General features: G+C 40.4%; 1 protein-coding gene across 7 annotated transcripts in view; it reads left to right on the top strand.

Annotated features, from left to right (window-relative positions):
- The window catches only part of sorcs2 (sortilin-related VPS10 domain containing receptor 2), a 333105-nt gene that overhangs the window by 314897 nt on the left and 3222 nt on the right, over positions 1-14986 (top strand). Inside the window, exons 15-27 of one of the 7 annotated variants that reach the window (XM_069159109.1) lie at positions 5024-5144; positions 5494-5627; positions 6038-6157; positions 7303-7474; positions 7559-7745; positions 8297-8430; positions 8891-9014; positions 10127-10239; positions 11449-11571; positions 11728-11827; positions 11934-11981; positions 12430-12532; positions 14565-14725. In XM_069159109.1, coding sequence (XP_069015210.1) covers positions 5024-5144; positions 5494-5627; positions 6038-6157; positions 7303-7474; positions 7559-7745; positions 8297-8430; positions 8891-9014; positions 10127-10239; positions 11449-11571; positions 11728-11827; positions 11934-11981; positions 12430-12532; positions 14565-14725 — 1640 coding nt within the window. Of the gene's footprint in view, positions 1-5023; positions 5145-5493; positions 5628-6037; positions 6158-7302; positions 7475-7558; positions 7746-8296; positions 8431-8890; positions 9015-10126; positions 10240-11448; positions 11572-11727; positions 11828-11933; positions 11982-12429; positions 12533-14519; positions 14818-14986 lie in introns of all 7 variants that reach the window. The other 6 variants (XM_069159108.1, XM_069159106.1, XM_069159107.1 and 3 more) reach the window with 6 other exon arrangements.

The raw sequence follows: 14986 nt of genomic DNA, 5'->3' as shown, positions 1-14986 counted from the left end.
TTCTACTGTGCGTTCCTCAAGGATTTCAGCAAAAAAGTTTCCAAGTCTGCTCTTGCTTTCAGCCTCCACCTTTGGAGTCTTCTTCTCTGGCTCTGAGGCTTCTGACATGGTCCTCAACTCTGTCATTAATGCATCTTTTGCATGTCTTGAGGTTTCTGCATTTATGTTCCTAGAATGAGAAAAGGAGTTTAAAATTAGCCTACTGTTAATATCAAGTGATTAATCCCATGAAGGCTAATGCTAGATATAAAAATAAAAAAAAAATAAAGCATCAGTGAACATCAAGGAAGGTCCCTTTCATGGTTTTGATTCCCTTTTTAAAATGAGAATGTGTTTATTAGATGCAGAAAAGTTTGTCTGCTGTGTCAACTCCTCAAAAGGGTCTGACAGCAGATGTGCTTTTCCAGCAACCCCCCCACTGGTTTGCATTCAATATGGTTACTAGGTCAGGGCCCATTTGTGCAATGAGGCTTTCTATCATATAATATACTGTATACTCTTCGACCTCGTTTGTACATCTTGAATCTTCTTGCAGACGCTTAAGGGCAGATTCAGTTCCACTTGAATGTCTTCTGAAGGTAAATAGACGAGTGGAAATTGCCTGGAAGTCAACCATCATTTTCTGTTGATAGCCAGTTCTTCACTTGTTCATCACGATTTGGTAGCAGTCCCTCGTTCACAATAAGTCACAGCATATACGCGAAGCATCCTAAACTGGCAACTCCAAGGCAATCCATTGCTTTTATTACGTTACTTGTATTGTCTTTTAAAATGACATAGACTTCCATCTTGTTAATTTCCCTTGCATTTAAAATCTCCCCTGTTGCTGTAAAGATGGATTCTCCTGTGTGTGAGCCACAAGACTGCTCAGCCTGCAGCACTGCTTTTTGCAAAGTAAAACCTGAGTCTATCCCAAGGAGCAGCATACCATGACGAGACGCATTGGTTTGTGCAGCTTTGAAGCCTCAACTGTGGCATTTCGGCCTTCGTCATCTTGTTTTTTTTAGAGCCAGAAGTGGTCACTTTGAAATGTCACTCAGATGGAGTCAGATCTGATTGAGAACCCAAGGACACACTGCCCACCCCCCTATACCGGAAACCTAACTGCATCCCAGGCATGTCAATCAAACAGACACGCCCGCAAAAATACCACTTTTTGAGGCCTAATATTTTGTTAAAGATGGGTTTATTTTCAAATGGATCACCAGAACACTAAGGATTGAATTTAGAGAAGGACACCATAATGACTTGTGGAAAATAAATTGTGACTTTGTATTGCATTACAAAAGTGAAATGGGAGTCTATGGAGCTGAAAGCTTTGTGTCGGCAGCCCGTAGTGGATATTTCCGCAATGGCTTCACATTTCAGATCCGGTATAGTTATGTCCACTTTTAGAAAGTCTATGGTCTATCCACTGCATTTCAGACATAGTAATGACATTAGACTCTCATCTGAGCTCCACATGTTAGTTGTGAAAGAAACCATAGCATTATTTTCTAACTATTTCAAAATGAAATTGCAATCATGCTTTTACTTATTTGACACTTTTTATGTTTGATCTAACTTTGTGTGGTTGTGTGGAGGGAGTTTCTCGTGCTTCCGAAACCGTTTCGAGTTTTGTTGTTGCAGCACACTTTTCATCTTGGCACTCACTGCCTGTATAAATTCTGTTATCTCCGTTCCATGATACCTCTGCAGGTGTTTAATCATGTTTGTGGTGTTGAAGTTTCCAAAGTCGCGGCCATACCTCAAAACACACGCAAGGAATACATTGCATTCTGCTTTTTCTCCTTTTTCTGCCTTGAGCTTGAAATAACTCCACACCCCTGACGTGATGAACACATGCTGACATGTGTCACTCACTTTCTAGCTGTTGTTCATGTCACATCTGTGTTATTGATCACGACGCAAATCTGCGTATGGCATGTCATTCAAAGTTGAGTCAAGCATGTCCATGATATTTAGGCTAATTGATTACACGGGACTATATTTTTTTTCTCTAAATAGCCAACCCATGGTTTTGGTCGGTATCCGACTGATCTTGAGCCTGAGTATCAGATTGTTTCAGCAGATCCACCCACTTTGGCTACATCAGATTGCAGAAGCATCATATTATCTTCGGCTGAACAGATTTAAGGTCTGTTCAAACTACATGTCGGACAACATTGTGAACCCTGCAAACTTATGCAGTGCATCAAAAAAATGTATAAAACACTTAAAAGAAAAGTAAAAACACTGAAATTCTACTGCAAAAGAACAAATTCCAAATCTGTCTGGCAGAGCATTAGTCAAATTGAAATAAAATTATGCACAAGATATTCTAACACCGGTATCCCACTGTGCTATTGCTGAGTTTGTCTAACAAATTCAGTTTTTGATGAAAAAAAATTCTCCTTGAAACGATTTTGATTTAGGTTATAGCAAGACCAAAATGTTTTGTTTTCCACCCATTGTGCTTCTGATTTAAGGACAGGAATATTTAAATGGTTTCTGTTGTGTAATCAGGAGCCTCACAAGACCGTTATCATGGCTGCTGCTGCTATTATTATCTTCTTACACAAACCTCAATCTGGCCAATTCTTTGTCATGAAAATGGTCAAATTTAAGAACATTGAATGCTCGCACAAAATATCAGCCATCAGCAACTCCAGATTGTCAGGCTTCAAGATTTCCTGTCTTTTAGGGGTTTTACTTTTTTTAGTCCTTCCCTCTCTTTTCCCAATCTCTCCATCAGTAAGTTAGCTGGAGTGAGACTTGTCACATCATCTCAGACTCTAGGCCCTGGCACACAGATAAGGCTGGCTTCCAGCTGTAATCCGCTAAGAAGGGCAAAGCGATAGTCACACACACACATGGATACGCACACACAGACACACAAGGAGGAGACGGACATTCAGGCTCACTCACCATTATCTGCCATGTCAGACACACACCCTCTGGGTTGACACACACACACACACACACACACACACACACACACACAAACACGTATATAAATATATATACGTTGCCCATCTGGCTCCAGCGAGATAGGGTCGGCGACCACGGAGGGGTGTTGAGGGCAGCTCATGTCAGACAGATTAGCCAGGGTCTATTTCCTTGCCACTGAGTTTCGATTTTTGACTGCACAGCCTGCCATCCCATAATGAAGTCTTTGAGCAGTGACTTAGTGCCAAGGACAGGTGGGGGAGCAGAGCTCGTTCACAACTCATACTAATGACAGCTGGTCAGATATCAGAGACTGGACAGACTAACAATGGGCTTCTACTGCACATGCTGCTGTGTGAGATCATCAGCCAGCTCATTCTTTTACTGCTAAATCCTTTGGCTCTCCAGTTTCCTGCACTATGCACCGCAAGAAACACGCTTACAAAACCAAACATATCCTCCCTCAAATAAATATCTGCCTCTGGTCTCATTGTGCACCAAAACTCTCCAGCAAATGATTGTCAAACACGCCCTTTGTCGTGTTTTCTTCTCCTTGCCTTTGTATTTCTAACAAGAGGAGCTCGTACTGAGGTATTTGTTTTCACTGAGCTGATTGGAGTGTTGTTTTGTCCACTAATAGAGCTCTTTGGAGCTGGAGTGCCTATTCAAAACTCCGAAAAAAGTTCTAGATTAACTCCGAGGCTGCTGGGAACTATTAATTAATAAGAACTATTAAAACATAGGAATTAATTGTATGTGTGTATGGGCCAATTGACACAAGAAAATAAGTATATCCTGCTGAAGCCCGTTGTTTGGGATGTAAAAGATGAGTTCACCTCACCTTTTGCGTACTTGCTTCTCTTGGTATGAAGCCATGAAGATCGTTTTGGTTTAATGTGCAACATTTTTTGATGATTGGCTAAAATACAATTTTGCTGCCACTTGAGAGAAAAGCACTCAAAGCACTGAAAACACAGCTGAGACATCCATCCCTTGCCTCTAACGACCCCGGTAAAGATAGCATTAGTCATGCTCACCGTGCACTCTAACGAGATGATCGAGGGCCGCCGCCGGCACAGCAACATATGTGGGAGTCACTGATTTGAGTCACATAAATCTGCTTCAAAAAACGTTTCTGACTGACACACAAGGAAAAGACAGCTGACTTCAGAAATGGGAATGGAACTCGTTACGTGTGTTGTACTGCAGAACGTCTCCATCTAGTGGAGAGGAGTGGAAACTGGAGCTCAGTCAGAGGTTCTCACCACTGAGTTCATTTCAACTCCCAGTGGAGAAATAATCCACATGTAGTGCTGCACAACAGTTTAGGTACAGATTACCCCAGTGTTGGAGCTTGCATCATTTAAGAGACAACTTGATTTGGATGTCAAAATTAGCCCACTTTATATCATGAGGTGAAGAGATGGATGATGACTTGCAGAGTCTTCAGAAAAGAAGGGACATGGATTTGGTGTTTGACTGGTTATCCTGTCCTACTTGTCACTAAAAGCCAAAATTCAGTTACCACTGCTCCCACTCAACAGCAAGGTTCAGGCTGGATTGAAGTGGTGAGAATATTGGGGGAGAATACCACTTCATCAGGTTGATGATATGGTGGTATTGTTTTACCCCTGATATTAAAGGAATACTTTTATATTTGGGTAAATTTTCCCAATCACATGGTGTGTGAAAGAACACAGAATGATTTATAGAGGCAGCACTGTTATCCAAACTCAAGATGGTTGACTGTATATGAAGAAAAAAAATAATAAATTCAGTGGGAAAACTGCTTAATTATCATAAAGTAAATGAGAATGAGACTGGAGGGACATAACAAGCAGAACAGAGCTTCTGGGGAGCTCTGAGGTCAGTCAGAGGCTGAGCTGAACACAAACTGCCAGCCAGCATACCGGTAACGTACAGCTGGGACATCAGCTGTTTGGGATGTTTCAGATCAGCCACTTAGAAAATTGTTTAAGCTAAATCTGTGTGTGTGTGTGTGTGTGTGTGTGTGTGTGTGTGTGTGTGTGTGTGTGTGTGTGTGTGTGTGTGTGTGTGTGTGTGTGTGTGTGTGTTTGTGTATGTATGTGGGCAGGGTGTTTGGCCACATCAGCTACAGGTCAGACTGGGAGCTCGTCAAAGTGGACTTCAGACAGTCTTTCCCCCGTCAGTGTACTGAGTCCGATTATGAGTCCTGGCAACTCACAGACCTGCAGGTAATCACACTCACACACACACACACACGCACGCACGCACGCACGCACGCACGCACGCACACACACACACACACACACACAAACATACAAACACAATACGAACACATACAAAGGCAAGTTTCTTAAAGTCCTCCTGTGTAATCTACTCTAATGCAATACAACAGCTCTGCCATACATTTCTAGCATTTTAAAATCGAAGTTGATTTTGTGTTAAAATCATCTGTAAATTTAACTGTTTATAACTGAGGTCATCATTGCGACCTTTATCACAGAGCAGTCATCGTATTGCATTAGATCATATAAGTGTACATAATGAAGTGGCAACTGAGTAAGCTTGTCTCACCCTCAGGGAGACAAGTGCATTATGGGCCAGGAGCGGACGTTCAGGAAGAGAAAGGACTCAGCATTCTGCATTAAAGGAAAAAGCTACACCTCCACTCTCACCACCAAACCCTGCCAGTGCACCGAGAAAGACTTCAACTGGTGAGCCACATATTTAATAAAACAGGGAACAGACTACAGATCAGACTAATTTTCCGGGATTGTTGTGTCTGAAAACTGTAGAAGACAGAGCATAAAGCATATATGTAGTGTGTGAAGAAGAACAAAGGATGCACTCGCAAATAATAATTCTTCTGTACAATTTTCGATACATCATCATAGAAATGCAAGTGGAAAAGACACGTTTCTCAATTATCAGAATCACTGTGCATCATAGTATAATTAATTAACAGTAATAAGTAACAGCTATGCTTCCTGCTGCGTTACCTTTAACGCCTCCACTTTGTTCATTATTTTCGCAGACCGCCACGTTTTACCGTGCATTATTTCTTATACGAATACATAGCAGTTGTAAAAACTCCGTTTTTGTTGTGTGTCTGTGGTGTGTGTAGTGACTATGGTTTTGAGCGGTCCCACACGGAAAGCGATCGCTGCTTCGCTGACTTCTGGCACGACCCGGATTCACCACCCGAAGACTGCCATCTCGGGCAAAACTATGAGTCCAGCACTGGGTCTGTGCATGTCCACAAACACATACATCCCTTCTTCTCTACTTACTCTCACCTTAAAGGTCCCATGTTTTACACTTTTCCAGTGTTTTATTTGGACTTCTTATATCCATAAGATATATTTTTGTGGTTTTAAGGACCAAAAATCCTGTCAATATGAAAGAGAAGATGTAAAAACATCGCCTTGATATCAATGACCATCTCTTGTGATTGGCTGACCCTTTTCTGAGCGATGCGCACCCAGGTCAACCACAGGTTTGTTTTAGCTTGCTGGGTCAATGACTGAATGAACACTATGAATAGTCGGCCGTGCTGAGGCTGGAAGGAGGACAAATAAGAGCATTAGTTTGTGACATCACAAACTTACGGAAGAAAGATCAAATTTATATACCACCTCAACCAGCTGATCATCAAAAAAATAAACAGAATGGTGATTTTATACAATATGGGACCTTTAAACAAAGTCTTCACCCTAAAATGAAATGATTGTGTTATTAGGGGCTACTAGGTGTTAATAGGACGACTAGGTTGCAAATTCCCCCGACTACTAAGACACAAAAACGGACACTCAAGAGTACATTCACACATACATTCAAGAGTATTTGTCATATTCACTATATATCAAGAACAATGAAATGCCGTGGGGAAGAATATAGTATTCTAGTGCTATATATAACCAATACACACATAATATATAAGGAGGTAAGACACAAACCTAAGACCATTGTTGGTGAAGTTTAACATTTTGGAAAATTAGTTTATGTGCCTTTTTCCCCCGAGTGAGATTAAATGGTTGAAATGAATCTCTGGTTTTGGTGAGATTAGTTTACCATAAAAACTGGAAGCAGGATGACGAATGGCTCATGCAAGAATACAATGCTACTTAAATTGTCTTTATGACATTTCAGAATAAGCAGACAGAACATGTTAACCTGAGAATTGTATTGTATTTTTGTACTTTTGACATCGTTAGGCTTGTTAATTCCCCACATTTCCAATCTTCATTCCAGCTATGTCCTCGGTGCAGATATGAGATTAATATCGACTCTAATCTCCCTCTCGGTTTAGTTCCCGAATTGTTGAAGTTTTTCTGTAAAGACTCATCCAGCTTCATGTTCTGACTTGCACTGTCCTCTGCTGTGTTTCAGTTACAGGAAGGTCATTTTGAACTCATGTGAAGCAGGGCTAAACAAGCAGCAGAATGCCAAACAACACAGCTGCCCTCTGTTGCCCCCTAAAGGACTACGGGTTGGCATCAAAGGGCAGATGCTGGCCGTGGCGCCTGGTGATGACATCACATTCATTGTCCACCAGGAGCAGGTAGGATAAAAGCTGTTTTCTTGTCGGGTTCTTCCTTCTTTATTTGATTTGAATCAGTTGAAAGTCCTCGTTTCTTCCTAACAGGGTGAAACTAGCAGCACCAAGTACCAGGTGGACCTGGGCGATGGGGTTCGGGCCATTTACCAGAACCTGACAGTGACAGATGAACCTATCCAACACCGCTATGAAAAGCCAGGCGTTTACAAGGTCACTGTGAAGGCTGAAAACATGGCAGGCCACGACGAGGCCACCATGTACATCCAAGTCACAGGTCGGCCTCCCAGTCAAGCACCTTATGTTTTATTTGGGGTATTGTTGATTAGAAAGCCTCATGAATCTGGGATGTAGTGAAGTTTTGTTTTCCATAGTCCTTAACACTGATAATCACTCAGTAACCTCCATAGTTCTTTGACCTCAATTTATTTTAATGCCTGATGGAGGAAAACTTAACCAAAGATCTTTTGCAGTTGGTTCATTTATCTTGTATATGTCTAGCTTTGCCAGATTCTGATTCTGATTTTGATGTGTCTTTGTACAGCGTTAGAACTCAAAGTGCTGCCCTCTTTGTGTTTGATAATAAACTGATAATGAGTAATCTTTTGAGCAGTCTGCCCTTGTTATTTTAAGATTGAACTAGATTTGACCCCAGATATTGTACCTCTGGTCTAGCAGTGTTCCTAAACAGAAATTGTGTCATTTATGGAACTCTCTCTATTGATAGGGTGTTCAAAAAAAAAAAAATCACTTATTTGCATTGTTATTGAGTTTAAATGAAAGTATTGGCTTTCTCAACAAATAAACTATTTTTTTCATCTTTTGCAGCCCCGCTACAGGAAGTACACCTGGAAGTGGTTCCCATTGCTGGGAGGAACAATGAGGTCAATCTGACAGCCATAGTTCTTCCCACTGAAGCTAACCTGACTATCTTTTACTGGTGGATAGGAGACAGCCTGCAGGTAAAGGACACGCTACAAATGTCATCTCAAATTAAAATATATTTGTCTCTACAAATCCAAAGAGATACATTAGCATTCACGTTAGTATCATGTATTCGTGTATGAATTCACTTGATGGATTTAAGTGCATTTGAATTGGCCATTTAGCTCTCTTTTTGGTCTCCACCAACCCCTCGGAAAAATATTTGCTAAACTTTGCTGCTAAATGTCCCACAAAGTTCACTGACTAGTTGCTAACATCCCCTGCTTACTGCTTACAAATAGATTCCAATGGGTTGTGGAAAACAGCTGTCTGCTGCACATGAAAATGAAATTGATTATAGCAAAGTTCATCAACGAAAACAACAAGATCAAATACGCTCAAAGGTTTTGGAGATTTCAGAGAAACTAGAAATTCAGGTGATGTTAAGTACCAGCAGCACTTTCCACATTAAAGAGTCACTTTCTTTTTTTCATGCAGCCCACGCTGACTCTGCAGAACAGCCTTCTGACTCGTTTCCCAGAGACAGGAGACGTTTCAGTCACAGTCCAGGCATCCAATGGCCGATCCATGGTGCAGGACACCAGGACTGTCCGAGTCTATGGTAACACAATGTTTTCATATTGATGCATCACAATAACTTGTGTTTTTCTCCATTTCTGTCCATTTTGTCATTAAATGGTAAATAATCCAGAGTTGAAACTTTACACTCATTAGTAAATAAGTTAAAAAAAGGTAGTTTTTGTGAAGGTTTAAGTTGCCAACTGATCAAAGAGACAAAAGCTAGAATTAATGGATCCATTCACACTAAAAAATACAATACCTTAAAAAAAAATAACAGTTGGCTTAAAGCTTAAATTGTTCAGCACTGAAGTTCTTTCTTTCCCTTAGAAACACACACACACACACACACACACACACACACACACACACACACACACACACACACAAAACATGTATTCATATTACTGTGGCTTTTTCCAAAGCTTTTAACTGCATCTCAGGTTGTCTGCAGTAGACGGAGTTGTCAACATTCTGAAATTCTTCAATCAGAACAAAAGTCAAACTTATTCCTGGTCTATGACTCATTCGAATTCTGAGGCAAATGCTGCCTGACAGTTTTCCACTGTTGCTTTAAAATATTATGATCTCAACCGTTATTGTTAGTAAGTGTGTCAGAGGATGAATTATGACAGATTGCTTAAAGCAGACATGCTTTTTTTTTTTTATTTATAAGCGGCATGCTCTTGTATCTTAAGAAAGTTAGAGTGTAGTTGCTGTTTGAAGCTCTGCAGTAATGTAACATCAAGGCTGATTTTTATGTATGAATTATAACTGCGATCCAGTTCAGGCTATTTTGATTACAGTTGTATGGTCCATATAATTCTGCTCAAAATATTCCTGTTTTTTGGATATACTCCTGGACATCTTTTGTATGCTGTGGGTCAGCCAGCAACTTCAGTGTTTATGCTAACAATGCACATCTGCCTGAGCTGACTGATTTTTTTTTTTCTCACATCTTCCCTCTAAGGTGAATGCCAGCAATGCAATGCTCATTCAGCATATGCATCGTGTTCCAACATCTGCGGTTACTGTTATATTTGCTGGTCAAATTTCTGCACTCAATAAGCATCACTGTGGTTTATTTTTCACTGTATACTTCAGCAATGATTCAGTTAGAGTTTGGGATCATAACTGTGATGACTTTTCCCCCAGATAACTTCCAGGTCATTCCTCTGAGCTTCAGCAGGAACCTGGACCGCTTCAACCCAAACATCCCAGAGTGGAGAGATGACATCGGCCAAGTGGTCAACAAACTGCTGGCTAAGGTAGGCCTTTAAAGGGAAAGGACCACAAACACACTGTAAATAGATGGATTAAGATTTCAAAACAGCACAAGCTACACCTGCTTCGCTTAAATAGGTGTTCATAATCTAATGAAAAAAAAAACAAAAATACTTTGGTTACCTGTGTTAGAGAGGTGTACGGGTTCACATGTACAATGTCAACAGGCCGACTGAAAGACGCGCGGCAGCTATGACACAAAAATAGGTCAAACAATAACTCAAAAAAAAGCTTTAAAAAATGTGATTTAAATATCAAAAATGAAGTTGTATTTCTCTTCATGCCGTTATGGCAGGTGTTGGCAAGCAGTTAACTACAAGCAACATTGACATTCATTTGACTTGTTTTTGTGTCCACCTAACAAACACAACAAAGCCAGTATTCACTCTCCTTGGAGCTTGAGTGCTTTAGCTACTAAATGTTCACCAGCTAAATGTCTTTGATAATTAGTAATAAGCAGGTAGCATTAAACGATGGCTTTATTCAAGCTTCACATTTTTCTTAACAGCCGCTGCCTGTTGTGGTTGGAATAAAGGTTAATCAGAGCAGCTAAAACAAAAACAACGAGGCTTCTGGGTTTGTCGTTACTAGCAGCTTCTTTTTTCAGTGTATTATATTGTAATATTCATTAGTGCAGTTTTTAAGCTGCAGTAGCCTATGGTGCGGGACTTTTACAATTTAATGAACAGCCGCTACAGTCAAGCCCTTCCCAAATGAGTTCCCTCAACGCTAAATAAACCCACCAATGCCTTAAAAATCTCTATTTTACAGTAAACATAGTTTTTTACATCTATTGTCTGGTGATGTGTTCCTGTGTGTTCAGAATTAAAGCAAACAAGCCATACTCAATGGCTGGCTGAACTGGCTAACTTCCCGTTTAGGTCTACGCTAACTTGAGTTGGGATGAAATAAGCAGCTTTTCTATACTTTCCAAATGTCATTCGACCAAATGCACCAAATTCTAACAGCGAAACAAGTCACTGCACAGGGCTTGTGGCACCTTTTATCTAATTTATCCACAAATTATTTGTCATTTTACAGATGCAACAGTAGCAACAGAGTAGGTTATGGCAGAGCTTATATGTGGCACATGTCAACAGGGTTTATGTACTTGCTCTCACTGGCAGAAGTGGGAGGCAAAGTTCCACATTGCGGGTAAAAGATGTGACTGACTTGTGACCATCTGACCACAGATCACAGGTGTCCCTCAGGAGTCCCTGGTTACGGTGGTGAAACCTGGCCTCCCTACTACTGCTAACCTGTACGTCCTCCCACTGGACAGCAAACCGGCCAAGAGGAGCATGTTTATAGATAAGGTATACCCACACATATAATAAACCTGTACAGCATTAAGACTTATTGGGGCAGAATTACATTTTGCACTTTGTAATTTATTTTGTTTATATTCCACCTCCCTCGTTTCCTGGAAAACAAAGTATCTTGCATTCAGCTGATATTGTTTTTATCCTCAGCGTATTCCTGCCATCATGCAGGCCTTCAATGACAACAACGTCAGCTTTGTGGTGCGAGGAGGTCTACAAGTGCTGGTGATGCTTGCTGACCCAAACGCAGGTATTCTATTTAAAATATTGCACTTTTTAAAATATTGTCTGCTTTTTAAAAGTGCCATTATAATTTTTTTTAAATGATAATTGCATGTTATTGGTTTATTTCCAAGGACTAGGTCTAATTGCTAATGACTCAACAGCTACGGCGACTGATAATGGTGCGTTCATGAACGATATACCTGCAGCTTTCTGTATGAAAGCATTTAGCCTCAACACTCTTGCTTCAACTTTGACCCCTGTGCCTTTTTCTTCTCTGGTTTCCCAACAAAACAAATACAATTGTTCTCCAGTCTGAGCCTTTCTGTGTTGTGCTATGCTGGGCCTTTTCACCTCACTACCTTTCACTGTGTTCAGAATAGCTGTGCTTTCTGTGGAGGGTGGCTTCTTCCAGAAAAAAACCCTTGTTTCAGTCGTTTTAAACATCTTTATCTCCTGTGAATGCCACAGCTGCCTTTCTGTTCCTGCTGTTCTTGACTCTAGATCTTCTTTGTCTTCAGTATACTTACTGGATTTGCCTACAGCTGCGTTGTTTTATCAAATTGTATTCCTCATTGTGCAACCATGATGCATTCTTCACTGGTTCATGTGTGTGTCTAATCACTCCAGGCTACCATGGAGCAGCTGGAAGTCCAGGTGTTTGGGCTTTAGCAGTCCTTTTCCTAATCAGCATCATCGCCACCGGCTCCTTCATCCTCTACAAGTTCAAAAGGTGAGCTATGTCAAGTTAAAGAGCTATGATGTGTTGGTCAGCCCAGATGACCCACTGATTCTCAGACAGAAAACATCTAGTCGAGTCAACATTAAAAATCATAACATATTCTTCAGTTTCTTAGGATCATTTTTATTGAAAGATATTGGGCTATCACTGGTGTCCATCTATTACATGATAGTTAGTCCTCCATGTTTTTCCAATTTTATGACTCAGTGTTTTAGACCGATCAAATTATTATTTTCTTTTCTTTTCTTAAGAATATGGAGATACATTAGCTTTAAGTGAAAAAAATATCTAATACTTAATTAAATTAAAGGTACATCCACTGATTTTGTTACGGCACCCAATGGAGACCCTCTGAAATCCAAAATTATACTGCAAGTTTATTCTTGATGTTTTAAAGGATCAAAGTTCAGAGCTGAGTCTCAAAGCATCAACTGGGACCTGAGAGAGAACTGGAAATGCTAAAATCATCATCCAGTGCATGAAGACATAAGAGGAAGAGTGGGCAATATGGATAAAAACGTCCTAATCATTTAGATTGCAATTATAGAAGTTAACAAGATAATACATTTTCTGGAGATTCAGATTGGCAACAGATTGTTTACTAACATAAAACAAGTCGACAGTCCTGCTGGCTGCTGAAAGGATGTACTTTGGTGGTTTGAGCTAAATGCTAACTTCACCATGCTAACATGTCCACAACTTCTATGAGGTCATGTTTACTGTGTTTGTAATCATGGTAATGTGTTAGCACGCAAATATTTTCTAATTAGCACTTAAAGTAGTTGGACCATAAACCAAAACACTGGAACAACTGAAGTTTTGATTGAATGATGTGATGGTGCAAGCTTATTCATGTCAAAGGGATTATTAAATCCATCAATCATCAATGTGGGGATTAAATTAATATCAATCCATGCAATAATTGTTGCCCCTTTTGGACCAGAAATATTTCATTCTGGACCAAAAATGTAAAAAATAAAAAGCAATTAGAAAATGTTCATTGGAAACCAAATTTTGTGACAGCTCATCAAAACATGATTTTGAGATAAAGGTAAGTTAATAGATAATAATACAAAAAAAGTTTACCTCCCGGTGACGTTGGATAAAAAGTCGGGGGCTCCCCAAAGTCAGAAGGTTGAGGTAACTTTTGTGGCGATCCATCCAATATTTTATTCTGGACCAAACAGCCAACTTCAGTCAGGCTACTCGTGTAGCATCTTATATGCTATGTTCCAAATGACACTTGTCTACTAACACTGTTTTACGCTTAAGTGTGTTCACACTGTCAAGTACAGAAACATGCAGTGCACTACAACTACAAGATTGATGTACTCAAAACCATCCAAAAAAAAAAAGTGTGAAACGCTGGACACTTTCCACCTTAAACGGTCATCATCTTGGCTCCGTAAAGGAAGGGGCGATATAAAGAACTTTCAAATTGAAGTGTCTGCAGAAGCTGCAGCTGATCCTTTCTTTCGCTGCTCCTGCTGGACAGAAGAATCAATGTGTGTGTGTGTGTAACAGCGGGCACAAAAAAAAACATAAAATAATTCAAATAAATCAAAATTTCTGCACTACATAAGTAAGAGTGCTATTTATTAGTGCACTAATCATGTCATTTGGAACACAGCAATTATCAAGTCATATCTGTTTTGTTTTTTTATTCAAACATGAACCTTTCCAGTTCTCATTCCAACTTTAAAGTAAATGTATAAGTGCTATATAAAAAGTTTTCACGGTTGACAAATCTCTTTACCGCGTACAGCATCATAACTCACAAACCCTATTAGTTTGCATGAATGTCCACAGTTGATTTCTGGTGTGATACCGTGTGTAACTGCATGCTTTCTTTTCACCTCAATAACTCACCAGCAGCCCCTCCTCGCATTCCGAACACAAGCATCCCCCGAAAAGTCACTTGAATTAAAAACATGTGCAGAACTACAGCCCCATCTTACGAAAACAACAAATCCCACAGTCCTTGGTTTAGGACTGAGGATGCCTATCCCCCGCTGTTTTTCAGGAAGCTTCCTGGCAGCCGTAATGTCTACGCCCAGATGCACAACGAGAAGGAGCAGGAGATGACCAGCCCGGTCAACCACAGCGAGGACACCCAGCACATCATTCAGGGCGAGGAGTTCATCGACGACGACCTGGACTCGCAGACTCTAGGTAACGCAGGAGGTAGCCCCGCCTTCCGTTCCCTTATAAGGACTACCACTAACCACTGCTACTAAAACCCAGGCCACTAACAACAGCAGCTCACACACACCAAGGTACTGGAGGAGTTTTAATTCTTATTACTGGCATTGCTAAAGATCTTTGAGCTTTGCAATGAATATTCAGATCTTTAATGTTACCTCTGAGATTGGTCACAAGGCATTTTCTAGTCCATCACCTCTCTTTACAAGCACATTTAATTATATCCTTACTGCAGTATGTCAT

Source organism: Embiotoca jacksoni, unplaced genomic scaffold (genome assembly GCF_022577435.1).
Source record: "Embiotoca jacksoni isolate LCO1_2020_lvr unplaced genomic scaffold, fEmbJac1.0.p SCAF_24, whole genome shotgun sequence".
Taxonomy (NCBI): Eukaryota; Metazoa; Chordata; class Actinopteri; family Embiotocidae; genus Embiotoca; species Embiotoca jacksoni.
The sequence above is the reverse complement of the archived record's forward strand: the minus strand, read 5'-3'. Positions and strand labels throughout refer to the sequence as shown.